This window comes from Pisolithus orientalis (genome assembly GCF_024613125.1).
Source record: "Pisolithus orientalis strain OTSU chromosome Unknown F5J12scaffold_18, whole genome shotgun sequence".
Taxonomy (NCBI): domain Eukaryota; kingdom Fungi; phylum Basidiomycota; class Agaricomycetes; order Boletales; family Pisolithaceae; genus Pisolithus; species Pisolithus orientalis.
The window spans coordinates 238,301-262,589 of record NW_026260799.1 but is presented as its reverse complement, the minus strand read 5'-3'; the positions used below and the strand labels follow the sequence as shown (position 1 = coordinate 262,589).

Genomic DNA, 24,289 nt, shown 5'->3' with positions numbered 1-24,289 from the left:
GTACACAGGTTCCCTTGCGAAGGGCTATTCACCTCGATCGTAACCTACACGAGTGGCGCTTTCTCGGATGTTGCAAATGTGGGGGATTCCTCGCTGTCCGGAAGAGAGCCATCCTCTGCACTTGGGGTGAGGGACGGGGCAGATATCATATAGTTAGACGGTAAAATGTCGCCAAATGTCTTTGGAACTTGGTTGGACTGTTTCTCCCAAAGTAACGGATCACGGTGTTCTGAAAGTTGAGTAGGCTAGGACCAAACTCCAATGCTCTGAGTAGTACACGACTCGCCGATGATAGTAACACTGCGACAAGGCGGTATCGGGCATTTGACTGGTTGCAAGACACCATATTCATCTCCTGGCTCATTCTGGTAGAGCTGTCCAAGACGATCACGGAACAGATACCGCTGGGAGTCCGCGTCATAAGCAATGCGCTTTACCCCTTCGGGGAGGCGGTACGAGTCCTGTAGAGATGTATAGACGATTTCGCAGTTGGTCGGTGAGAGAAAGCTCACTTCGTCAAATTGCGTGAAACGGTTCATGGATACGATAGCAATAGCTAGCCCGTAGAGAGTGTTACTAACAAGCGGTAGCAGGATAGTGTGTAAGAGGACGGGATCAGGAAATGTACGCTGTCTCGATAGATGACTTTTCGATAGCACTCGTACGTTCTAGATTAAGACGGCAGTGCCCCCCGCAGCCCTATGACATCTATAGTACGAGACCCCAAGCCTCATGTACTGGGAACGAGTCCTGAAAACGGATAATCTTGGCTGACCACAGAGCCCCGTCTGTTGACAGTTGACCGTAAGGTGGCACAACAAGCCCCTGACCGTCGGACACCGTCATTTGTCGTCTCGGACTAGGGTTAGGGTTTGCAATTTCCTCGCCACCAATCAAGCACAAATTTAGCAGCCTATCTGTAACTCACAAAACCGTCGAACGAGTTCAGCCTTGTGGGTGTGCGTGGAGCGTATTTTGACAGTAGGTTTGCGGGAGTGATGCCTAGAAAAACTACGGAGCCGCCCAAGAAGCGGGCGAAGGTTGAACAGCCTGCAGGTGAACATACCGCAAGCATCCAGGATATTGGCCAAGTTCTGCGCACACAGAACCCAGATACTTTGGATAAAGGTTTGTTCCGTAACGAGCTCTAGATATACTTTGTTTCATCATATTACAGCGTTGCCTACTTTGCGCTCGAAGCTGTATCAACGGCCAGACGAGATCATATCCCCCCAGGACGAGCGTCTTCAGCTGCTGAAATCATGGCTAGACGAGTCGCCTGGCGCTAGTGATTTATTCAATGCTTGGGAGAGAGCGAGCCAGGTGAGTGAGTAGTTGCAAACTCTTTGGTCCGTTGTGTCAATTTTTCTTGTATAGCTTCCTACGATAGCCTTGTTGGTCACTATATTGTCTTCGGCCCTCACACTGCTATCATCTCATTTGCCGTACCACTCGTATGGTCTTCCACTTATCCGGACGTCGTTGTCGACACACTGGATCCGGCGGCTGAGCACTTACATTGGTGGATCACACAACGACGTTATCCTTGCTACACTCAAACTTTTCAATGCAATATCTACATTTGGCGGTGGCCGCGAGAGGAAGGCTGTTTTCGAAGCTTTCCCTTGGGACAACAAGGTCTCTTTCATCATTTCCGCGTTGTCACACGAACCTAATTGGCAGGCTTTCAGACGCTACCAAAATTACTGCACATGCGGCGTAGAAATAAAGGCATGGATGCCAGTGTCAGCCTTTCCAAACCAGGTATGTGTTGTATCCGCCCGTGAACGTGTCTCACACTCCCAATGGATAAGATATTCGCACACTTTACATCCTGTTTATCCTCTCATTCGTGGATAGAGACTCACCTTCTTCCGTCAAAACCGCCTTTTTGGAGCAGCGCCGGGAGTTTTTCTTGAGTATCTTCAAGGGTCTTAATCAAGATCCCTATCTGGTCATTCAAAGGGTTCTGCAAGTATCTTGGGACGGACTCTGGTCGGACCAGAAAGTCAAGCGAACACTGAAGATCGGGGTCTTCGGCGAAGCTACTCTCTCTCATGTGAGTTGTTGAGACTTCTCTCACGCGAATCAACCGCAATCAACGACAAGTAGCTCGTCAAATTATACGATCGCGCTGTCCCTGAAAAAGAAGGCGAAATTCACATCCCCGCTGACGTTGTTCACCATTTCTTACTGGCTATCTGCTCTCGACCTGGCCAGGGAATATGCTTTGAAGACCGTGGCTGGTACTCTCGAGAAGCAGAAGAGAGTGTGCCTGATGATGAGGGAGGTACCACTGAACGCAAACGGGGTGGCTCGAGCAAAGTTCACAACAAGATTTTGGCAAACTTTCTACCGACTCTGAAGGTCAACGAAGACCCTAGACAACAGGAGCTTGCTTTGAAAATATTCTTAGCATCTCCCGAGCTGGTCGCAGGGTTTGTTGGTTTACGGGAGGATTTGAACTGATTACTAAACGTAATACAGGTATTGGTCGGCCGCTGCACTTACCTTGGAACCGAGACTGTCGTCCAAGTGGATTAGCAATATTTCCTTCTCAGGGCAGGTAATTTCTCAAGCGGTGCCCACTTCTTCATTTCTTCTGTCTGGCACAGCTGAATACAGTCCCATTCCACCACCACTCTCGACCATAATGGCAAATATACTGCCGCCAGTTGGAACCAAAGCTCATTTCACTAAGGGTTTACAGGTTGGGGCAGCTGGCCTTGTACAGCATTGCACTGCACTCACTCTCGCCAAGTGCTTGAGAAAGCTGGCAGAGGTGGCCCGTATCTTCGAAAGAATAATTGCTGTCCTAGAAGAGGATGAGGAAGGAGGTCAGTGGAGCCAACGGCGGAAGGAAGTTGAAAAGGAGGCTAGGAGGCGAGTACCTGAATTTCAGGTCATCGTCGCCTTTTCGCAGCAACACATAAGCTTGCCGAATGCTCCAAACACTTCTAAACATGCTCTGTTGAGTGAAATTTCGCAAAGAGTGCTATGGCTCTATCAAGAATGTCTCCCTGATGTCGTGGCCGAAGCAAGATTCGAAGTCGGCAAGTTAGTGCTTACTCTTGCTGAGGGATCACTGATGCCACTTCCTGAGGATGGGAAGAGCAACACTACAGACCAGGTCCGGTCGCTTTCCCCATTACAGAAAGTAAAACAGTTGCATGTCTTACGTCTGCTAAACAAAAGTGACCAATTCACATGGAGTGGAAAGATCGGTTGGTTTATTCTCCATCTCTCTTGTATGTGGTAATAATGATTGTTTCTATAGCTTCATCCTCGCGCACATACTTCCACGTCCTGCTCAGAAGCCTTGTCTACCACCAGTGTCTGTGCTTTGCATACCACACTACACGAACTTCTACAACACGTCCTTGCTGCGAGCGTGCTTTTCCAGGAGGATCCCGCTGAAGTGGATTTATGGTTAGTGTCGCTACCCTCGGGTATCGTCTGTCGAGGACCGGGCACTGAGACGCCAGATGGTGCACCGCTTACCGACGAAGTCGACAGTGTGGTGACCTTTCTCGATGAATGCACGCAACGATGTTTAAAGACACCCTACCGTTATATGGAAGCGATGGCCGGTCTTCTCCAGTCGAACGATGCACCTAGTCCAGACGCTGCGTCTGTGGATGCACAGGTCGAGGCAGTTGCTAGTCCGTTGTTGATGACTGTTTTCGAGCAGATCCAGGCAAAGATAAACGGGCGGTTGATGTCACCATCTGATGCCTTGTCAGTCTTCACCTTTGTCAGACGGTTGGTCTTCAAGCTAGCAAGCAAACAAGAAGAAACTGGGTATCGTGCTTTGCGAACTCTTGTCGACAAACTGGAGGCGCATATGGCCAGCTGATAACTTTTTCGAGAACCACCCTAGTATTAGAGGAGCCATACGCCGTGAGCTATCCATCGCGACTGCTTGTCTCAAGCACCCAGAGACGGGGCCCTGCTCTATCGCGAGGGGGAGAGCAGATACCGGTGCTGTCGAGGTCTTCCTTGACCGCGTTGAACAAATGCCTGTCCGTACGTTACAACCTTTTCAGCGTAGCATCCGGCGTGATGGCTCATTTTTTGGTGGGGATAGCCGAGAATGAAAATGCTCGAATGACCGGTGCGTATGAACTGGTTGATTGGGTTCGTTTGGTAGACGTCCCTCCTACGCCCACGGACATATCCCGCCTAGCACTCGTCATCTGTCGCTTCCACAAGCCTACGCTCAAGGCTCTGGTGGACGTTTTATCCCCTTCGGAAGGCCAGTTGTGGGAGTCGAACATTCTGGAGGTCCTAGAGGAGTGAGTCGTATGTTCCGTAGGTGCAAGAATCTTACTCACCTGTTCCGGCTGCAAGAGCTCACGTTGAAGTTGACTTTGATTGGTTATTCGTCCATTGCTCCAGCGTGCAATTCGGGGATAGACAGTCTCGAACGAAACTGCTACGTGCGCTATTCTCACAGAAAATTACACTTTCTGACGTCGAGAGGGCGATGCAGCTCGTGTTGCATGGTATCGTTGGTCCGGACGGCCGGACAGGCCTGACGAGGGATCTGTTACTACTTCTTCTTGAACTATTTAGCGGAGCGCCAGCCAGCCTTGGAAGTCAGGACGTGCTAAACCTTGAAAGCGACGGTTGCCATGCAATCCGCCTTTCCTTGGTCTCTGTCTTTCGGTCGACGTTGCCACAGAAGTTCACGATGGTGGGTGGCAGTACCCTGCGTAAACGAATTTGGATCAATATTGAGATGTTGTCTTCCTAGCCCTTCAGAATTTCATACAAGTGGCGTTCAACCCCTCCAGTTTGGATGACAAGAAGGCTTTGGCCCCAGTAGCTGCTCAGTGGGCCGATTCTGTGAAGGAAATGCTTTCGTCTGGGCAACATGACAAGGTGTGTAACAGCAATACTGTTGGTAGACAAGTGCTCACGCTCACTTCGTAGCTGAGGTTGGCTAAACCATGGATTAGGTTCATGGAACTGTCGGAGCTCCATGCTGCATTAGATCTGATCGAAACCTCCCAAGAACATGGCCCCGTCATTCATGAGTTTTTGGAGGAGCTTCTCTCTGCGGTGAATCAATCACAGTCATCCAACAACGAGAGTCTCGCGGAATTTCCAATCGCACGGTTGCTGGGTCTACAGAAACAGTTACCTGAGTCTCCTCTCTTAGAGGGCATGATCGCAAAGTCTTTGGCATCTCAGCTCCCGGTTGTTCATGACGGTGTTCTATCTGCCTCGCTATGCTTCGAGGGACTGGCGTCGTTGCGTCTGCCACGACACAATCACTTAACCTCTCTTCCACCCGATTTGATTTCGCAGTTTCTAGGGAGAGAAACGTGGTCAGACTCCACAGCTCAGATAGTCGCCATGCTGCTTTATGCACGAGCGTCTTCTTCCGCCGCTGTCGTCCATTGGCTGAACAACAAGAAATATGATCGACTCTCTGCCGATCACCTTGCCATAACATTCGCGGCGTTCCTTGATTGCCCTGAATCTGACAGGGACCAGGTGATCCAACTGGATGATGACATATTCTGCGGACTTCTGGAACAACTCCTTTCTGAGTGGCCGGGTCCTGGCGAGCGGAGATTACGACGTCTTCAGTGCGTATGTTATGCCTTGCAGCAAGATTCTCAACGAAGGCATCACTTGTCAACATTGCTGCAGCAAAAGTTGCGCGTTTTCCCACTGGAAAGTTTCTCATTCGAAGCTATGTACATCGTGCGCCGCGTTTTGGCGGTCCCTGGTTGTGAATCCCTAGGTCGCCAGTCTCGTGGATCGTGTTCTCCAGTGGGCTGTTCGATACATCTCCAACAGTGACCATGATCATTACTCTCGGAATGCTCTCGAGCTTCTCAGTACGTCCTTCCTTCAGTCTTGAAACACAACGATATGTTTATTCACGATGATTCACCAGCAAATGTCTCCAAAACTAACCTCAAACTTAAATCACATCTAGTTGAACCATTGTTAGGTGTCATCGTCAAAGGTCACCTTTACGATTCCTGCCACACTTGACCTAGCAGTTTCACTTTTGGAGAATACCGATCTTAAGGTGGGCTTTTCTCATGTGTTGCGTGACGCCGCTGATGTCCCGTTCCAGCCTGTCGTTGTCAACAGACTGTTGCAGAACATCATGCAGCACGAGAATTTCTTCAAGTTTTTGGGTAAAGATGGCTCACCATCACAAAGAGACGGGATAACCCGTTTGCTGGATAGACTATTCCGCCTTCATCCCGCCAATACGTGCCACCCATCACACATAGAACCACTCGTGCAGGTGTATGGGGGAACCATGTCTACTTCAGACCGGCGGCTGTTGTCTATTATGAGGCTCTTTGAGGCGGAAAAGCGTACCTCGATTTCACCAGTTGTTCTCAAGGTGGTCACCGTCACCAGATGCTTCAGCGACGAACATTCTGGAGGTCGTAGCAAAACTTGGATCCTGTCAGGATGCTGCGAACATGTTTGTTCTTCCCTGGATGGAGGCGGTTTGGTGACTGACGAGAAGGGAGTGAAGGAGAATCCGAACGACGAGCACATGTATGACCCAATACTCGTCATCGCCATCTCTGCGCAGATGCTCTCGGAGTCTCCGCCAACAACAGCAGCTTGCATGGGTTAAGCTTTTCCGATCTAACGTAGTTAGCTTGCTCATACGCTGCCTGTCCTCGAAGGATGTCAACATACGAGAGGCGGCCGCATGCCAGCTAGCCATGGTTTCCGACGGTATCCAGGTAAGCCTCGGATTGCACCCGTTTACTATTTGTGTATTGCGGTAAACCTCATGTCGATTTCCTGTAGAAATCGAGCATGCAAGAGAAGTCTCAAGCTCTTTATGTACTCCAGCTCCTCAGGAACGTGATGAACCCCACTGCGGACAATACGCCCAGGCGCCTCCCGACATACGCGACGCTCATATTGCTCCACGCTCTCCGAGGGATCTTTTACCCCTCCAACTTCATATACCCTCGCACGGCACGATTCCTGCTACAACGCCCAGAGCTAGATGTCACCGACGTACCGATGTTGTTTAACATGCTCTATAGCAACTCGGATGACTGGAAAAAGGAGCGAGGATGGATGATCAGAATGCTAGCAGATGGTATGACGAGCACCGAGGACTGGCGCGTTCTAAAGCGTCGGCACACATGGGACCTCCTTGCCAGCTTGTTCCAGAGCTATCAAAAGGACAAGGCGCTGCGAGCTGGGATTCTTGAAGTACAGCTTTCCACCTTCCGCAAGGTTTCGCTGAGCTAACGGTAGATTATTCTAGGTTCTTGCGAATCTTACATGTAATGCCCAAGCGTGTGGCTCTTTGATACTCAAGTCTGCATTGCTGCCATGGATCGAAATACAGCTTATGCACGGACACGATGGAGAAACGATAGCTTGGCTGAGGATTTTAGAGAATATCGCAGTCATCGCAGATATTTCCAAGTTGCGGCGTGCGATGGGTGTGGAATGGTTTACTATCATCTGTCGCAGCCTGAGCTGTATTGTTCAAACGTCCGGGGGTTAGTGTAATCATTCTCGGCTAGAATTTGGTCAACTCACCACGTTATTTGTCCAGACCGAGACATCGGTACCCTGAGCCAAATTGCAGCGGTCGTTTTGCGTTTGAGCTTGTTGGAAGGAACGGCGAAGCACTACCTCGAGCAGGTGTTGAGGCACGCTGTTACTTACCTCAAGAAAGTGGAATCTCAAACCCGACTCCACACTCCCATACAACCAGAGACAGCGTTTTTCTCGCCGCCAAAAATTGCCAACCCACCTCATGGTGCCCAAGGCCTGCATCTTATACCTACTGTGACGGACCCCTTTGGGGCATGGGGGTTGGCTGTAGAAGCGCTCTGGCGTGCAGGCATGGTTCTGGATCACAGAGTTCCTGAGTGGGATATATTAACAAGCAGATTATTGATATGGCGAGGGGCTGCAGGAGATGATGGTAGCCAGCTTGGGGAATGGGTTAGAAAAGAAAGTATTCGTGCCACACGAGCACATTCATGACCACTAGTGATTGGATGTGTAGCGCTACAGATACGAACAAGACGCTCTCATATGCGAGGGTTCTTTCACAGTCTTGTTGCATGCCTTGAATGGCGAGCTAAGATGTCGATTACAGACTGACTTAACTTCTCTGGGGCATGCTGAGGGACCTGTATGTTCTAGCCTGTAAGACGGGGCTTTACCTGGGACACGCGACTACTGACCAGGTGTCCTACACCATTGATACGGTGGACTGTTTCAAAACGCCTTCCAGAATTAGGATCCACAAGAGTATCCTGTACTGAGCGCGGCCTATTGCATGGTGTTACAGAGTGCGACATTTACATGATTCAGAGCCCCTGCACGCACATCCAGTCGTTTTTGCCGCCAAATATAACACTGACAGGGAGGTATCTGCAGGTTTCATTCAACAACTCCAAACCCCTGTTAGAGCCGGTGGAATCACGGTACATCGTCTGTTGCATGACTAGGACATTACTTGACTTCAACCGGTATCAAACCTCACTCACCACCTCTTCTTCACGCTGAGCACGCAAGGCACACACCTGTGTATGGTGCGACCTCATGTTGGGCCCCTGGATGACTCCTCAAGCCATAGCGCTGGCGGAAAATGACCATTGCACTTTCTCTGTGAGACGTAAGCAACGCACCACGTAGAGCTCCAGAACGCGACGATCCCAGAGTGCAATATGCTTATTGGCTTCTAGGTATTCCGCGGCATCTTCGCGTGAGGGCCACACATCACGTCGTTCGTATGCGCCCTGCACAAGACGCACTTGTAACGGTCGCAATGGTTCGAGACCCTGCGGACTAAGAAGAGGCTCGACAAGGATAACAGAGAAGAACGAAAAACTGGGCTGTAAATCCTGAAGTATGACACTATAAAGTGGGTCAGCTGGGTAAATTGCTATAAGAGTAAGATATTTTGTAACGAACATGGCCACACCGCCGAGCGAGTGTCCGATTCCGACGAGCCTTTGTGCTTTGAACTCAAAAGGCGGAGAAAGAACAGGTCCGAATGTCATAAAACGATGGACAGCTTCCGCATACTTTTCGCATCCAACTGCAGTTTAGAACCATCATTTGTGAGAAAACGAAACAATAAAACCTTGCATAAGCCCATACACTCACATTTTCGGAAATATTGGGGATTCCGCAACGCAGCGTCGTTCAGCACGGCAGACTGCCCGTGGTTCGGACACTCGATAGCCCATGCACATTTAACTTTTGTGAGCTTACTCGCGGTCCTGGGTTCAATACGACTTGATGGCACTAGAAGGCTTTTGAAAATATGTTGAATAGTTGGCTCCCATGTTTCCTTGTGAAAGCTGGTCGAATGGAGCATGATGAGCGTTAAGGCCTCATCGTCATCCCAGTGTGCCATGAACTCGGGGAGCCAATACTGTGTAGCTGTCACATGCAATAGGTACTGAGTATCAGGTTTAACGACGAATTGCCGTTGGAGCATCGTGTGGTTGGGGGACAATAGGACTGCGCCCGTGGTAAGGCTGAGAGGTGGCCATGACAAGCGCTGGTCGGAAGACAGCTGACAAGCCGGAAACAAACCCCCTGGAGTGTTGGAAAATTCTCAGTTGTCAAAGTTGGCTCGACAACCAGCTTCACGGATTCAAGTCGGCCACTGAATGGCGCCAGCGCACCAAGCACCGGAGTACTTCAAACCAGACCAAATGAAAGTCCGAAACACACTAGTGGACTGATCAGTGCCGGAATGGTTGCAGAGTGAAAGCACTTGCACGTGACCAATCACGTCGCGACGCGGTCATTATGTAAATTGAAATTGCTACAATGAAAGTCGAATTTTTTTTCGTCTTCGTCAGAGCCACTTGAAGTTCAACCTGACTCTACTACTTACATACTGACATTGTTTATAAACGTACAATGCCTCCTGCCTCCGCCACTTCCTCGAAAAGAACAACGCGCAGTAACACGTCGATGGTGAGCACCACCGGAGTCTACTTTACGGATGTGGTTACTGATGGAACGCGCAGTTCGTGGTAGGTTAATTTGTGGCGTAATATGCGTCTTAAACTTTTTACAACTCTTTGACGCCATCTCAAGTTCGGCTCTAAACCGTCTTCGTCGGATGCGTCGTCTACCCAGGCAAAAGAACACCGGGTTCCCACACGGCCCTTCACCTTTTCCACCAACGTGAGAACTCAGCATAAATCACCCTTCCATCCTCTAATGATTACTTCTACCTTAGTTGCCTGCCAAGAATGACAAACCAACTTCACCGGAACCTACCACCTGGCCTTCGAGCCCAGCGGCACCAGAAACGGTAAGTATTCTCCGTACTTCACCATGAGCCAATTTTCGAGTAACATGTGGGCACCGTCGTTGAAACACAAGGAACCACCTGCAACAGAGGAAAATGCAAAGGAAGGCCAGGAGCAGGCTAAGAAGAATCAGTCACCTGATGTCGACGTGACTTCGCCACTGTACGACTTGTCAGACGTAAAGGATGCCATTGTGCGGTTGAATTCACTTTCTTGTGTTTCTGCTGTGTTGACGTGATTTGTTTAGGAGGAGCTAGAACATTTGAAGAAGGGTAGTGCAAGCGAAAGTACGGAACACGAAATGCGAACGGCACCGCTTATTACACGCGAGGCATTTGTTGCAGCGGGGTTCAAAGATCGAGTTTTGCAATATGGGGTTCTTGGGGAAACCCTTTCTATCCAGCAAGTTTTCTTTATCGCCCGCCGGGCTAACTGACTTAGTTTTTGCAGCTCAAAGTCAGGAGCTCATGTACCAATCGATCCGCGGTTATACATCAATACTGTAAGCCTAGTTTTGATGTTTCGCCATCATTTAATCTTACTGTGATTAGAATGCTCCCGCTTTCCGCTGTTGTTTGTGGTGTTCAAGGTTCCTGGGAAATCGCATACCGTATCCGTGCTGCTCGAGAACATGTTCATACTTGGTCAAGACTTCGATAGGTTCTCTGGACTATGCACTTTCTGGGCTGGTCCTCCACTTCGGCGAGGGCGGCCCTGCGTCCCGCCCTTGCGAAGCTGCCTGGGTAGGTGCTTCTTCCCAACCAGGTGTGAAAGCCCCAAGGGTGAAAGTATACGTTTCACGTTCTTCATTAAACACCTATGAAGTCTATTTATGCTCCCCTGGGGGATCGCGTGCGGGTTTCCCCTCTCCTATTCAATGAATCGGAATTGGATGCACAAGCGATACTGTCTATGATGGCAGTGGGTTCGTCAGAATCAGCACCATTGTACATGCAGATTGTCCTGGTGAGTCCGACATCCCTTCTTTCTATTGTTACCATTGACACTCTCGTAACGATGGCGATGACAGAGCATACTGCGTGACCTAGGAGAAAAATTCTCGTACAAGGCATTTTTGACACGGCTAGAAGCGGAAAAGAAAAGCTTCAATCCTGCTCAAGTGGCAGGGCTTGAGCAACGCCTTGCACTGCTGAATTCTTTCATGGAGCCCCAAGCTCCTCCGCACTCGCGGAGTTCCTCCAAGAAATCGAAAACTCACCGCTTCTCTGAAGGCAAGCTGACCATCATCGATCTATCAGACCCATTTATTGATCCTGCTTCGGCTTGCGGGCTGTTTGAGATTGTCACACGTTTGTTCGTACGAGCGGACGTTGATACGGGTAAGGTCCTGGTGGTAGATGAGGCACACAAGGTATTCGTTTTCTTTTACGCGCTGCTTTTGAGGAAGATAACTAAATCTCCGGCATCCAGTACCTCTCAGTGAGCAGAGGAGCCTCTGGCTTAACGAATGCATTGTTGACGCTTACCCGGGAGCAACGACATCTCGGATTGCGGGTTATCATCAGTACGCAAGGTATAGTCTTTATCTGTGCCGACAGAATTTTAGGTCTAACCGCGCCGTATTCTCCAATAGAACCTACTGTAATTCCCCCCGTTCTCATGGATTTGTGTACGGTTGCGATCATGCATCGTTTCTCGTCACCCGCGTGGTGGGACCATCTTGCGCGGCACGTGGCTACGGATGTGTCAGCTGACCAAGGTTTTGAGACAGTTGTTAAACTGAAGGTGAGCCTAGTTGTTACTTATCATAAGATTATTAGATGATTCTAACGCCTGAAATAGACTGGAGAGGCCTTGGTGCTCGCCCCGTCCGGTCTTGGTGTCTATCCTGACGAAGATCACTGCCCCGCGGAGAAATCGGATAATAATACTGAGAAACAGTATGCAAAGGGGAAGACCCCATTAAAGCTCGGCCAGTTTGGGAGACGCTTTTTGCTTATGAAGACCCGCGCACGGATAACAAAAGACGGGGGAGCCTCCGTGTTAGTCGTCAACTCGGATTCTGGGGATAACGAGGGCGACAGCGAGTGAGGGTGCTGGGATTTACTGTTGGCATCTTTATGAAACGCGAAATAATCTAATACCTGAACACGATACCTGTCCTTGTTAGCGGACATAATTTTTACGGTACTACATACTTTGTGCAATATACATAGATCTCCGGACAGGGGCGTTCTTCAACAGAGCCAAACAGGGTCTCAGTGGCACGGAAGTATTTGGTCACCTATTACGCCGCAGTCGAAGCTAGTAATAACGGGACGCTCGACAGTCACGATACAACCTTCCCAACGTTCCAATTACCACTAGCGACAAGGTATCAGTCAGTTCATTCAATCGTTGGTCTGTGGACTTCAAATTCGCTGTCGGCATTGACACGTATACAGACCGGCCTTGGATTGACAAAATATAGCATCTGGCAATGTCTGCCGGTGTTCGGGCACGCAGGCCGGCCACACCACCTCTCGGTCTCTCAAATGTCACTCCTTCAACCCACAAATATCCCCCCTCGCTTTCGCGAACAGACGGCTTAGACGCTGACGCCCGCAGACAAGCTGCTTCGAAAGGTTATGGACCAGGTCACAAGGGCTATGCACCAGGTGGACTTAATATCACTTCTGGGGAATGGAAACTGCTCGTAGTCGTGCTTATAGTCGCAACCATCGTACGGATGTTCCGTATATCCCATCCGGATAGCGTTGTGTGCGTCCTTGGTTCTCTGGCAAGACTCCTCTGCTAACTGTACTGGACCCCGACAGTTTCGATGAAGTACACTTCGGGAAGTTTGCAGGGCGTTATATAAAAACGCGCTATTTTGTGGATGTACACCCGCCGCTGGCAAAGCTGTTAATCACCGCAGCGGCGTTCTTATTTGGATTTGACGGAGAGTTTGATTTCAAGGAGATTGGAAAGTCAGTGATTCCTTTCCCACTATTCGACGCCCGATTGATGTCACTAGAGAGTTTGTCAATGTACCCTACGTGGCCATGCGAATGGTACCCGCAACACTCGGCGTTGCCACCATTCCATTGGCATACCTTACACTACGCGGACTCGATTGCAAAGCTTCCACAGCACTCCTCGCGTCCCTTTTCCTAACTTTCGAAAATGGGCTAGTCACTCAGTCTCGGCACATTCTCCTGGATTCCCCTCTCGTATTCTTTACGGCGTTGACCATCTTCCTGTTTGTGGGATTCTCCAACGAAGACAACCATCGACCGTTTTCAGAACAATGGTGGACCTGGCTGGTGTTGACTGGTCTCTCACTCGGCGCAGTCGTCTCCTGTAAATGGGTTGGTTTGTTTACCATTGCAACAGTCGGCGTGTGTACGGTTTTGCGCCTATGGCTTCTGCTTGGAGATTCGCGCGTTTCCGTGAAGAAGTGGTCACGGCACTTCTTCGCGAGGGCACTCTGTTTGATCGCAATTCCGATACTGTTCTACATGACGATGTTTGAGATCCACTTTCTGATCCTCGGCAGCTCTGGTGATGGGGATGCGTTTATGAGTTCTGAGTTCAGACAAACTTTAGGACACGGAATGCCAGATACTTACGCAGGTGCGTCGTGATGATCCTGATCATGGACACATTGACTAACAGCCGTCTAGACGTCGCGATTGGTTCTCAGATTACCATGCGTCACGTTAACACCCAAGGTGGTTATCTTCATTCACACTCCCACAACTACCCTGGCGGCAGTGGACGTACGTCTTGTCGTTTCTGTTTTTAATTCGTGGTTTGACAGGTCTCCCCTGAAGAACAACAGATTACCCTTTATCCTCACCGCGACGAGAACAATTTCTGGCTCGTCTTGAATGCCACTGCCGACAATTATCCACAGTATGACTACGAACACCAACCAATTGAATATATCAAACATGGTTCGCGTGTCAGGCTTCGTCACATCGTCACGGACAAGGCCCTTCACTCTCATGACGTCCGACCACCAGTCTCGGACGTCGACTTCCAGAATGAGGTTTCAGGCTATGGTATGACGGGCTTCACTGGCGACCTCAACGATGACTGGGTTGTCGAAATCGAGAAGGGAGATAGGCACGACAAAGAATCTAGCAAGCGGGTGAAGACCTTGCGAACGCATTTCAAACTACGCCATTTCATGACGGGCTGTTACCTCTTCTCTCATTCAGTCAAGCTTCCTGAGTGGGCCTTTGATCAACAGGAAGTAACGTGTAATAAACAAGCTGTCAAAGCCAACTCGCTCTGGTACGTAGAAACCGCTTCGAAGCACCCTCAGCGTGAGCTCTTCCATACCCTATTAATCGAATTCACCTGCTGATGGGCGCCGTAATGCACGATTCACTAGTTCCCCAGAATGCAGAGAGGGTAAATTACAAGATTCCAGGGTTCCTAAGCAAGTTTTGGGAGTTGCAAGAAGTGATGTGGACGACTAACTCGAAGCTCACTGATCGCCACGTCTATGATTCTCGACCTTGGAGTTGGCCTTTTCTCCGGCGTGGCATCGTAAGTATACTTTCGTAGCGTCATCCGAATCTTATCACGAACGGACATGCACAGAACTTTTGGGTCAAGGACCACAGACAGATATACCTGATCGGTAATCCTTTCGTATGGTGGTCAAGTACTGCTTCAGTCATCACATATGTGCTTGTCCGCGGTTTCCTCATCCTTCGAGCAAAGCGAGGGTACAAAGATCTTGAGAACAGTGAGTGACACCGTATTTACCACACCCCGGTTCTCCTGTGTACTGATTGATGATGATCCAAGCCAAACTTGTCAAGTACGATGTGCTTTGTGGCTTCCTTTTCACGGGCTACGTTCTACACTATCTCCCCTTCTTCCTCATGTCCCGCCAGCTCTTCTTACACCACTATTTCCCCGCTCTCTACTTTGCGATCCTCCTTACCAGTGCCGTATTTGACTTTGCAACGTCGACGTTGCGTCCCCGTATAAGGCTTCAAGTCGCTTGCGTACTGATCATAATAGCGGTGTTGACGTTCGACAAGTTCTCCTCACTTGTGTACGGGAGTCCATGGACAAGGAGTAAGTGTAATAATGCGGTGTGGATTAAAACCTGGGACTTTGCCTGGTAAGACACCTCGGCCAATTGCTGTTGTACTCAGAATGGCTAACATCATATGGTCATTTTCAGCCGGGAATTTTATGATGAGGTTGGTACCGTTTTCTGCCGAGTGATCAAAATTCCAAATTGACATTGCTGACGTCTTATTTCTCGTAGGTCACCAGTATTCAATCACCAACCTTGAACAAGTCCGTACCTAGTGCTACGATTGGCGGTGAACCTGGTGGTCGTGCCGCCGTTATTGTGGATGATGTATTGGACGTGCCTGTGGCGGGTGGAGAGACGAGCACGATGATTTCGTTGGGAGGCGCAGAACCAGGGCAGGACGTTTTCGCTCAGGGGGAGATCAAAGAGGCGAAGAGTTCTCAGCCCCGACCCGAAGTTGTATCTTCTGAAGAGAACGAGAGAGTGGTGAGTGTCGTCGGCGGGACGGCGGAGGGGACACCGGAGGTCTCGAATAAGGACTATACTTCTAGCGCACCGCAACAGGAAGAGTCCTCACTGGAGAAACCTTCAGAACAGGTTATGCCTGAGAGCGGACACCGCAAAACGGAGGGGCCGTTGGATCAGGCGGAGGTACTTGCCAATGAAGCTGCACATGAGCTGTATCCGGAAGAAGGTGGTGCGTAGATATCGGGTTAGATTTTGGAGGCTTGTATATTTTAATTTCAATGAACAACGTCGTCCAGTTTGCTCAGTTGCTCGTGGGTTCTTGATAGCGAGATGACAAGTTACAATTAATATTTCCTAACCCTCACCTCGGAATCTCCACACAGACCCTTACTACCCATTACACTATATCGTTGCTTGTAACCCTCTCTCGTGGTATTTAGTTGGTCACAAAACTCAATAGACCTCCCCGTCCCTTACGACAACTGACTGTTCTCTGAAGCCTGCTCGATCTTCTCCCTCTCCTGTTCCCACACAGGCCTAGGCAATCTAAAGACGTCACCGACTCTCCCGTACGAGATATCCCCTAACCGTGCGATTGGTTTATACTGGGTGATATCGACAACCCCGCGCTCGTTCAGTACGTCCTTGCGAACGTGGATATACTTCACATGTGCGAGAATTAGTGTCGCAGTGATCTCTCCACTGACAGGATGAGCGATATCGATCGCTTGGAAGAGCTACACGTATCGGTAGAGCGTGAGAGGAGAGTATCATGCTCAGGCAGAGATCTCTCACGTCGCATTCCATACTGAACGCACTCTCCTTGACACGCGGGGCCTTCACGTGAATCTAAAAAAGCAAGGTAACCAGGGGCATATATACGTAATTTCGCACCACCCACGCTCGGGGTCTTTGTCAACCCGCTGATAATCCACTCGTCGAAATCAGGCGGAGCGTCTATGGCCGTTACGTTCGCGTTCTCGACGAATGGCTCGCTGATGATATTGACGGTAAAACCGAGGCCATTCTTCGCGTTCGTAGCAGTGTCTTTGACGCGTGGGGCGTTCCTGCATGAGAAGGAAACGATCGGCGGGTTGCGTGTTACCTGGATGGCGGGATATCCCCTATTGTTAAGCAGAAACCAGAATACCAGATGTATACTACGTGCCGTGTTGAAATAACTTTCATAACGAGGAACGGTCTTTGAACAGGATGAATCTCCAACGGGAGTTACTATCGTACCTGAAAGGCGCGAGGTTCTCCACCCCAGTCTCGGAGACGGAAGAGACGAACGCTACGGGCCTAGGTACTATCGCACTGGTCATAAGTGGGTATAATTGCCTAAGGATGGTATTACGCTCCAATATCAATTGTCAAACAACAAGCTAAAACGCCAGGACTTACGGGGTATCTTCTGCAGTATTGATTATTTGCCATCCTTGTTCTTCCCCTTCCAACCATTTCCTCCCAGATTCGGTGTTCTCGATCTTCTGGCCGAGCGTCCACGAAGCATTTGGTGGTTCCGTGTACTTGGTGTGGGCATCATGGTCGAAGGGAGGTAGGGACATGGCAGGAATTTGATAGCAACCAGTTGAGCTCGCAGCCACACTCATATAGGTATGTGCGATTGACAGATGTCGCTTCCTACGGAAAAGGCACAAGCAGAGTAAACTTTTAGGAAGCTTCCTAGAAAATTGCTCATCAACCTCCACATTGACACCCTCCCACAGTACTTGTGTGCAGGCCAGTTTGGTTATACTCCTAGAGACAGCAGGAATGAAACGGAGCAAATTCCATGTGACCAAGACAGGCTTTTACCACCACATCTCACTCACACACCCAATGCCATCACTACACAATACGGACTAAAGAATTAGAGAAACTTACTACTTTGCATTCCGATTTTGCTGAGTCTCATGCTCTACCAAGTGGCAGAGGAATAGAAACGCAACAACGAAAAAAAGCAAAGAGCCAGTCAGAGAAGGATCCCCCGATGACACAAACTGGTAAGTGCGTCATCGCATCACTAGAGTTGCAAGCAGAGCTCGTGTGTAACGCCGATAAGAAGTGAAACACTTTTAACGGCGGCACAACAAGAAAGGATTCTTCGCGCTACTCGACCTTTCCAGACACTGAGTGTCTGATATATTCTTCCCTGTCCTCTCACTTAATATTGTAATTTGCCTGAAAAACGGAAACTTCGAGTCGGATCAAATAATCAGATCAATCAAGACATTGAAGGTGTTATTCGCCGATCACCATTATATTGATCCGTAATAAGCTCATGAAAGGTTGCCCATCAGCCTGGCGCAGGCCACAGAGCGGACTCGTCCCATTGATGTCTAGGTTTACCGCCCTTGTGGTAAAGATGGGCCAGTCTCACGAGTACGGCATGCGAAAATCGGAGGGTTGAAGACTCTGATTGACAATTTAACGCTCGATAGGCGCTGGATACATACACGTGCGGTGACCCTCGACAGCCAGTTTTCCGGTTGTAGCGGTTTCCATCCTTCAGATCTTCAGACATGTCCCATGCTTGCATGCAGTCATTTTGGAACGCAGTTTTACCTGGACCACCTTCGAACCCCGCTCAGTCTCAGCACAACAACCAAGATGATAGTCGGCCCAGATGGTTCTTTTGCTACTGGCGTCTCCTACTTCTTACTTTTATCGCTCTGCTTCAAGTTTTTGCGTGGATAGCCCTTGGCATATATCACTTGGTCTCGGACCAGGACGACTTCCGATCCGCATTCTCTTCCATCATGATCGGCGTGATGTGGCTCTACAATCTTCTGAAGCCCGCAGTTTGTCCGAGATATACCGCGTATATCGATCTTTTTGTCCTTTATACCATTCTTCTCGGCTTCGGTGTCATCCGTGTCGGGATTTCCACCTACCTCTACTACATTGGAGCTGCTTCTCTCACGAATCTAGAATGGATCAGCATGTCCCTCGATCTCATGGCGATCACTGCAGGTCTGGGGGTCATATGTACCATGTCCATTGGCAATTCCGTCTGACGACCTTCTGCGGGAAATTGTGAGTGATATCCAACCGGCATCAGAAAGCTGACTTTAGTTGCCAACAGTATGTCCGGCGCTCACCCGAGGATTACGCCAGTATCTTTGAGTGGGCCACCTATAGCTGGGTATACCCTCTCATCAAGCTTGGAAACACTAGGGAGATGAGACCCGAAAATGTTTGGGATCTAACCCCCGCTATGCAGTCCGAAGTCATCTTTGCTAAATTCAGGGACACCAAGTAAGTTTGGTTCAATGAAAACACTACATATTTCTGAGTAACTTGTAGAGGCGAAACACTTGGCCGACGATTGTGGGTCGCCAACTTCAATGACCTATGGTTCGTTGTTCCCTGGTACACAAGTTGAAATATACTGATTTATGCAGTCTTGACGTCTTCCTCACTATGGTCACTGTGTTACTGAGCTATGCTGCACCCTAATTTCCTATAGTGAGTACCACAGTTCACGGTCGGTTACGCCGTCCCTGAAGTGCGTACCCTCAGTCAAATTTTATATATGATTGAGAACCCTACCCGAGAAGGTCGCTCGAACGCCTATGCACTGGCGTTGATTGGATTTGTCTGTACTGTGATGAAGGCACGTTGGATTGTCCTCCGTGTCGTCTCACTTACAAACTGTAATTCACCGTTGCAGGGGGAAGCTGATGCCCAACATCTTTTTTTCGGCAGACGTGCCTCAGTCCGTGTTAGCACTCAGCTCATGAATGCGATATATGACAAGGCACTCAAGCGAACAGGTGTTACAATGCAAGAGCCGGCATTTGAGACTGGTCCTGCTGTGGCCTTGCCCGACTCCAATCATCCCAAACGAGAAGCGAGTGATGGGAAGATCGTCAGTTTGATGGCGATAGATGCCAGCAAGGTTTCTGCGATCGTTGCGAGCGCTTATCTTCTTTACGGAGGTATGTCGAACCTCGCCTCGAAATAACACATTTCGTAAAAGGTCATTGAAAGGTCCTTTGGAAACCGTCCTTGCGTGCGTTGGGTTGTGCATGTGTGTTCTTTTATATTTGACGGTCTTCCAGTTAATTTACTTCTACCCTAGGCTTTTGGGTCCTGCAGCGTATGCAGGTCTTGTTGTTATGCTTGGTGCCTGGGCACTTCATATTTGTATCGCACAGCGGCAGGTTTGTTCCCGAAGAGAACTTTCGGCATCCCGTGATCGCCGTATGTCGGTGCTCTATGAGCTGATCAATGCCGTCCGGTTCATCAAGTTCTTTTCATTGGAAAATCATTGGATTAAACGAGTCCAAGATGGCCGATGCGTGGAGATGGATTTGTTAGAGCGATGTTGGTGTCTGCCATGATACCAGGTTGTATGAGCTAACCTATTGCATGGCCAGTCCGGATGAAGTCTGTGCTGTCTGCCACAGTTTGGACAGCAGCTCCTGTCCTAGTATCCGTCATTCCCTTTGTTTGTTTATGTCGACCAAGGTTATCAATTAACACCTTCGGTTGTGTTTACGGTAAGGCTAGATATACCTGTGTCTCAGCACGAGTTGACTGTTTCATGCAGACTATTGCTTTGATGGGCATGCTCCGGTGTGCAATCTCTGCTTCAGCGATTCGATTATGCTTCTGACTTTCACCTGTAGACAACCCCTAAATGTCTTTCCCAATTTTCTTGTGCAAGTTTTCGAGGTATACCCTAACCTTGACCGCTTCTGTTTGAGCCGGCTTACCGGAGCTTATAGGCCCGTCTGTCTCTCGAGCGTATTGAAGCGTTCCTCAGGGAGGAGGAATTGTCTGATCATGTATCTTCACCCAGCGGGTGTTCCGTAGAGACTGGCGATACCATTGCCATCTGCAAGGGCCGCTTCAAGTGGAGGAAGGTTTCAAATGAAACCATAAATCCATCGCCAGAACCACATGCCCTGCAACCGACTGTGTCGACCAGGAGGAAACGAAACTAGCCCTTTGGTTGGTCCAGGTCCAGGGCAAAACGTATTGACGGATGAGAACCGCTTCGAATTAAGAGATATTAGCGTATGTTTCCCCAAGGGCAAGCTATCACTCGTTAAGGGACCCACAGGGTGTGGCAAGACTGCACTGCTGGTAGGTATTGATTAGGGTGCATGAATAGTTTCTGAATAGCGGGTATTCAGTTGGCGTTATTGGGGCAAATGACAATGATCGAGGGAAGACTGATAAAGCCCAGGGATATGTCTAACGCGGGCGGATCTCCTAATTTAGCGGCAATTTCGTATGCTGCTCAGACTCCGTGGCTGCACAGTGGAACAATCAAGGAGAACATCTTGTTCGGATCCCAATATGACGAAGGGAGGTATGATGATGTTGTGGAGCGCTGTGCGTTGCGTCCCGATCTTAACCAGTTGCCGGAGGGCGACCAAACACAAGTCGGTGATAGGTAGGTCGACTTATGCATTCGAACCCGTACCACATTGACTCGTTTGTGACGTAAAGGGGTGTGAACCTATCAGGTGGACAGAAGGCTCGGTATGCTGGTTACTTGGGTCGGCGGCTGTTATCTTGGCTGAAATCTCATGCAGAATTGCCCTGGCACGGGCAGTCTATGCTCAAACCCAGTACGTTTTGCTGGATGATCCCTTCAGCGCGATCGTAAGTATCAAACGATATCCTTTCTCAACTCTGCTTGCCCACTTAAGCCTCCTACAGGACACCCAGACATCGCGCTATCTGTACGAGCGACTGTTTTGTGGACCGCTTTTGGAAGGCCGTACGGTGGTAAGCACGCGAGGAGGGCTAACTTATATCCATTGAAATTTTTTTTGCAGATCCTCGTTACTCATTACGTTGAGCTTGTTCTACCGAAGGCAAACTATATGGTTTGCATGCAAGATGGTCAGATCATCACCCAGAGTTCTGTAGAGGATCTAAGAAAAAAGACTCGTCTACCTGTCAAAACTCATTCTGCACGAAAGGCTCAGGACGTCCGAATACACCAACGAACAAGCGGTGAAAGTGCCAGGGTGCAGATACCGGACGAGAGCCCTGGAGGTGTTGAGTTCTCCCCCTATAAGACCTATGGCCAAAAGTCGTACGTGATTAACTGCTGTTCTGGTCGGAAACACTAAAGCTAGAGTAGACCTCGCTGGATGCGGATGACTTCCGTTATTTTGGTCGTGATGTCACAGGGTATAGGTGTGGCTGAGAAACTTTGGATACGGGTTCGCATTGTTCTTCATTCAGATCTCAATACTGACTCGGATACGCAGGAATGGGGACAAGCTTATGGTAATAACCAGGTAGGCTCTTCGGTGTGGTACAATTTGAGCAAGAGAGCCTTCCTCGATCCAGTCAGCAACACCTGCCAACAGATCTTAGGGTTCCTTCCCGACGCGAACCACCGCCCACTCTTCTATGTCGTGATTTATGCACTAGTTGCTTTCATCATGACTGTTTTGAGCGTTTTGTCAATCATATTGTTGTATGCCGCGGCTCAAAAAGCATCACGTTCGCTATTTTCTCTCCTACTGGAAGGTGTCGTCCACGCATCCCTACCCTGGCATGATACAACACCCAGAGGCAAGGAGCCCGCCCTATTTCGAACGCATGTCTCACAGTCATTGCCTGCAGGTCAAATTCTAGACCGCTTTAGCAAAGATATGCGGGCGATTGACGTTAATCTCGCTAATGATGTGGCTACCGTTAGCAGTGCTTCTGTCAACTTCGTTGCAGCTGCTATCACTGTCCTGTGCGTAGCAATCGTGATGACAGGCAAAACTCAACGTGATTAACCACATTCGCATTTAGGGTATTCTTTCCTGCGTTCATCATTCCAGCAATATTTATCGTCTTCGGCTACGGTTTCGTCGGGACACAATATTTAACTGTCAACCAGGAAATTGCTTCGAATGGAATCAACCTCACGGCCCCCTATCTTTTCTGCTTTTGGGGAGCTTTTGGACGGTATCGTGACTATACAAGCGTTCAGATCTACACATCGCTTCCTGGAAGAATACCATCGGAAGGTGGATGTTGCCAACAAGGTTTTGTTTCTCTACTCCGAGTCATTACAACTACCTGATCGCACCTTTAAGATGTACTACAACTCCTGGATGACAAACCGATGGCTACTCTTTAATTATGATGTTCTTGGGGCTTGCGCGGTGTTAGCGACCACGATTCTCGCGTTATCTGAGCGCGTCGATGCAGGAACGGCTGGTCTCTGTATGACTAGTGCAATGCTTTTTACCCTGAGCATGTATCTCGTTTGCCGGTTTGGGGCGTCTCTCCAGCTTGAATTAAAGTAACTTGCCGACCCCTATCTTTCCGTTGTATCTCACATTTTCCTGCAACAGTGCTATAGAGCGGGTGGCGGAATACCTGAATATACCCAACGATCCCCCAGCTGTCGATCAATCCAACAGATCTCCGTATCTGCCATCCAACCTGTCTATGCAGAATCTCTTCGTCAAATATCCTTCGTGCTCAGAGCCCGTGCTTAAGGACGTCACGTTCACCTTGAATGCACCTGAACGCATTGCTATTGTTGGGCGAACGGGAAGTGGGAGGTCCACGCTGATAAACAGTATGCTACGATTCGTAAGAGCCTCTTGACTTTTCCATTTTTGGATGATGACTATTGACCTAGATCAATCCTGTGCGCGGTCGCGTCACGATAGGCGGAATTGATATTTCAGAGATTGGTATTCGTGATCTGAGATCTCGAATAGTGAGCTGCCCGTGTCAGTGATATGGCCCACGCTCAATGACACGTTTCAGACTTATATCCCCGAGGTACTAGCAACGTTCTAAGAATTGATCACGCTTAATCGTATTTAGGACGCCGGGTTGTTTTCCGGGACACTACGGGAGAATGTGGACCCGTTCCGTCCGTGGTAAATTTCTTGTACCAAAACGTAGTACTGATTCAGTCACAGATCAGTATGAAGACGATGACTGTCTCGATGCCCTTTGTAGAGTTAACCACGCCTGGCACGGTTCCATCACGTTGGATACGCAAGTCGCTCCCGCTGGAGCCAACTTTTCGGTTGGCGAACGGCGACTCATTCCTATGGCCCGCGCCTTGCTTAGACGAGATCCTATCGTTATCCTTGACGAGGCGACAAGTAGCGTCGACTTCGCTACCGACGCAGCAATACAAGAAATTCTTCGCAAAGAGTTTAGGAAATCTCTGCTTATTAATGGCAAGTGCCCATTACCGCACCTTTTATCTGCTGATGATATGCTAAGTGCCTGTGGTCGCAGTCGCACATAGGCTGAGCACAGTAGTTGACTACGATCGTGTTATCGTCTTGGAAGACGGACAGGTGAATTATTTCATTCACAACCCATCATTAGTTGAATAATGGCTTCCAAGGTTGCCGAGCTCGATACGCCATTGAATTTGATGCAGAAAGACTGGTGGCGTCTTCAGGGAGATGTGTCTCAATAGCGAATCATACGCTGAGATAGAGGCCGCCATCCTGAGAGAGATGAAAGAGACCCGGGAAGCGCAGCAGTCGTGATCTTCGTTAGCTTATTTCCT

At 49.3% G+C, this 24,289-nt stretch overlaps 7 protein-coding genes across 7 annotated transcripts; 4 read left to right on the top strand and 3 right to left on the bottom strand.

Annotated features, from left to right (window-relative positions):
* Positions 1 to 245: 245 nt before the first annotated feature.
* Positions 246 to 539, bottom strand: F5J12DRAFT_722481 (uncharacterized protein; the record flags this gene model as incomplete). The annotated part of the gene is made up of 1 exon (XM_051741377.1): positions 246 to 539. One exon carries the CDS (start codon positions 537 to 539, stop codon positions 246 to 248), a length of 294 nt encoding a protein of 97 aa, XP_051599021.1.
* Positions 540 to 817: 278 nt separating this feature from the next.
* On the top strand, positions 818 to 8,397 carry F5J12DRAFT_838162 (ribosome 60S biogenesis N-terminal-domain-containing protein). The gene is given in 26 exon segments (XM_051746025.1): positions 818 to 1,128; positions 1,178 to 1,323; positions 1,378 to 1,638; positions 1,692 to 1,764; positions 1,815 to 2,059; positions 2,113 to 2,438; positions 2,488 to 3,224; positions 3,315 to 3,806; positions 3,853 to 4,026; positions 4,088 to 4,295; positions 4,351 to 4,628; positions 4,685 to 4,696; positions 4,757 to 4,884; positions 4,936 to 5,733; positions 5,756 to 5,852; positions 5,912 to 5,983; positions 6,018 to 6,049; positions 6,098 to 6,364; positions 6,427 to 6,490; positions 6,510 to 6,614; positions 6,640 to 6,731; positions 6,799 to 7,215; positions 7,271 to 7,511; positions 7,568 to 8,150; positions 8,205 to 8,294; positions 8,352 to 8,397. 24 exon segments carry the CDS (start codon positions 999 to 1,001, stop codon positions 8,002 to 8,004), a joined length of 5,832 nt encoding a protein of 1,943 aa, XP_051599020.1. The 5' UTR covers positions 818 to 998; the 3' UTR covers positions 8,005 to 8,150; positions 8,205 to 8,294; positions 8,352 to 8,397.
* Positions 8,334 to 9,472, bottom strand: F5J12DRAFT_906157 (uncharacterized protein; the record flags this gene model as incomplete). The annotated part of the gene is given in 6 exon segments (XM_051748750.1): positions 8,334 to 8,459; positions 8,514 to 8,528; positions 8,548 to 8,604; positions 8,655 to 8,883; positions 8,941 to 9,067; positions 9,136 to 9,472. The coding sequence occupies 6 exon segments, from the start codon at positions 9,470 to 9,472 to the stop codon at positions 8,334 to 8,336; spliced, it is 891 nt and encodes a 296-aa protein (XP_051599019.1).
* A 370-nt stretch (positions 9,473 to 9,842) lies between these two features.
* F5J12DRAFT_838154 (uncharacterized protein) lies at positions 9,843 to 12,501 on the top strand. The gene is made up of 13 exons (XM_051746024.1): positions 9,843 to 9,960; positions 10,084 to 10,173; positions 10,229 to 10,303; positions 10,375 to 10,494; positions 10,549 to 10,703; positions 10,752 to 10,803; positions 10,891 to 10,917; positions 10,952 to 11,095; positions 11,127 to 11,267; positions 11,332 to 11,673; positions 11,733 to 11,835; positions 11,896 to 12,047; positions 12,105 to 12,501. Exons 1-13 carry the CDS (start codon positions 9,904 to 9,906, stop codon positions 12,351 to 12,353), a joined length of 1,707 nt encoding a protein of 568 aa, XP_051599018.1. The 5' UTR covers positions 9,843 to 9,903; the 3' UTR covers positions 12,354 to 12,501.
* A 35-nt stretch (positions 12,502 to 12,536) lies between these two features.
* Positions 12,537 to 16,232, top strand: F5J12DRAFT_155246 (glycosyltransferase family 39 protein). Its single transcript, XM_051738176.1, has 10 exons — positions 12,537 to 13,022; positions 13,079 to 13,231; positions 13,279 to 13,877; positions 13,928 to 14,023; positions 14,078 to 14,575; positions 14,644 to 14,801; positions 14,856 to 15,003; positions 15,066 to 15,387; positions 15,451 to 15,469; positions 15,538 to 16,232. The coding sequence occupies exons 1-10, from the start codon at positions 12,742 to 12,744 to the stop codon at positions 16,009 to 16,011; spliced, it is 2,748 nt and encodes a 915-aa protein (XP_051599017.1). The 5' UTR covers positions 12,537 to 12,741; the 3' UTR covers positions 16,012 to 16,232.
* On the bottom strand, positions 16,130 to 17,537 carry F5J12DRAFT_155297 (uncharacterized protein). Its single transcript, XM_051738177.1, has 6 exons — positions 17,179 to 17,537; positions 17,017 to 17,115; positions 16,943 to 16,955; positions 16,676 to 16,879; positions 16,570 to 16,623; positions 16,130 to 16,511 (listed from the first exon to the last, which is right to left on the bottom strand). The coding sequence occupies exons 1-6, from the start codon at positions 17,385 to 17,387 to the stop codon at positions 16,248 to 16,250; spliced, it is 843 nt and encodes a 280-aa protein (XP_051599016.1). The 5' UTR covers positions 17,388 to 17,537; the 3' UTR covers positions 16,130 to 16,247.
* A 762-nt stretch (positions 17,538 to 18,299) lies between these two features.
* On the top strand, positions 18,300 to 24,269 carry F5J12DRAFT_906153 (multidrug resistance-associated ABC transporter; the record flags this gene model as incomplete). The annotated part of the gene is made up of 27 exons (XM_051748749.1): positions 18,300 to 18,758; positions 18,863 to 19,035; positions 19,084 to 19,134; positions 19,182 to 19,211; positions 19,300 to 19,384; positions 19,451 to 19,718; positions 19,879 to 20,106; positions 20,160 to 20,188; positions 20,214 to 20,302; positions 20,412 to 20,457; positions 20,511 to 20,702; positions 20,776 to 20,871; positions 20,922 to 21,184; positions 21,241 to 21,273; positions 21,327 to 21,396; positions 21,454 to 21,522; positions 21,573 to 21,835; positions 21,884 to 21,965; positions 22,014 to 22,492; positions 22,640 to 22,787; positions 22,839 to 23,047; positions 23,100 to 23,343; positions 23,393 to 23,473; positions 23,584 to 23,632; positions 23,682 to 23,948; positions 24,010 to 24,071; positions 24,162 to 24,269. 27 exons carry the CDS (start codon positions 18,300 to 18,302, stop codon positions 24,267 to 24,269), a joined length of 4,173 nt encoding a protein of 1,390 aa, XP_051599015.1.
* Between the last annotated feature and the right edge of the window lie 20 nt (positions 24,270 to 24,289).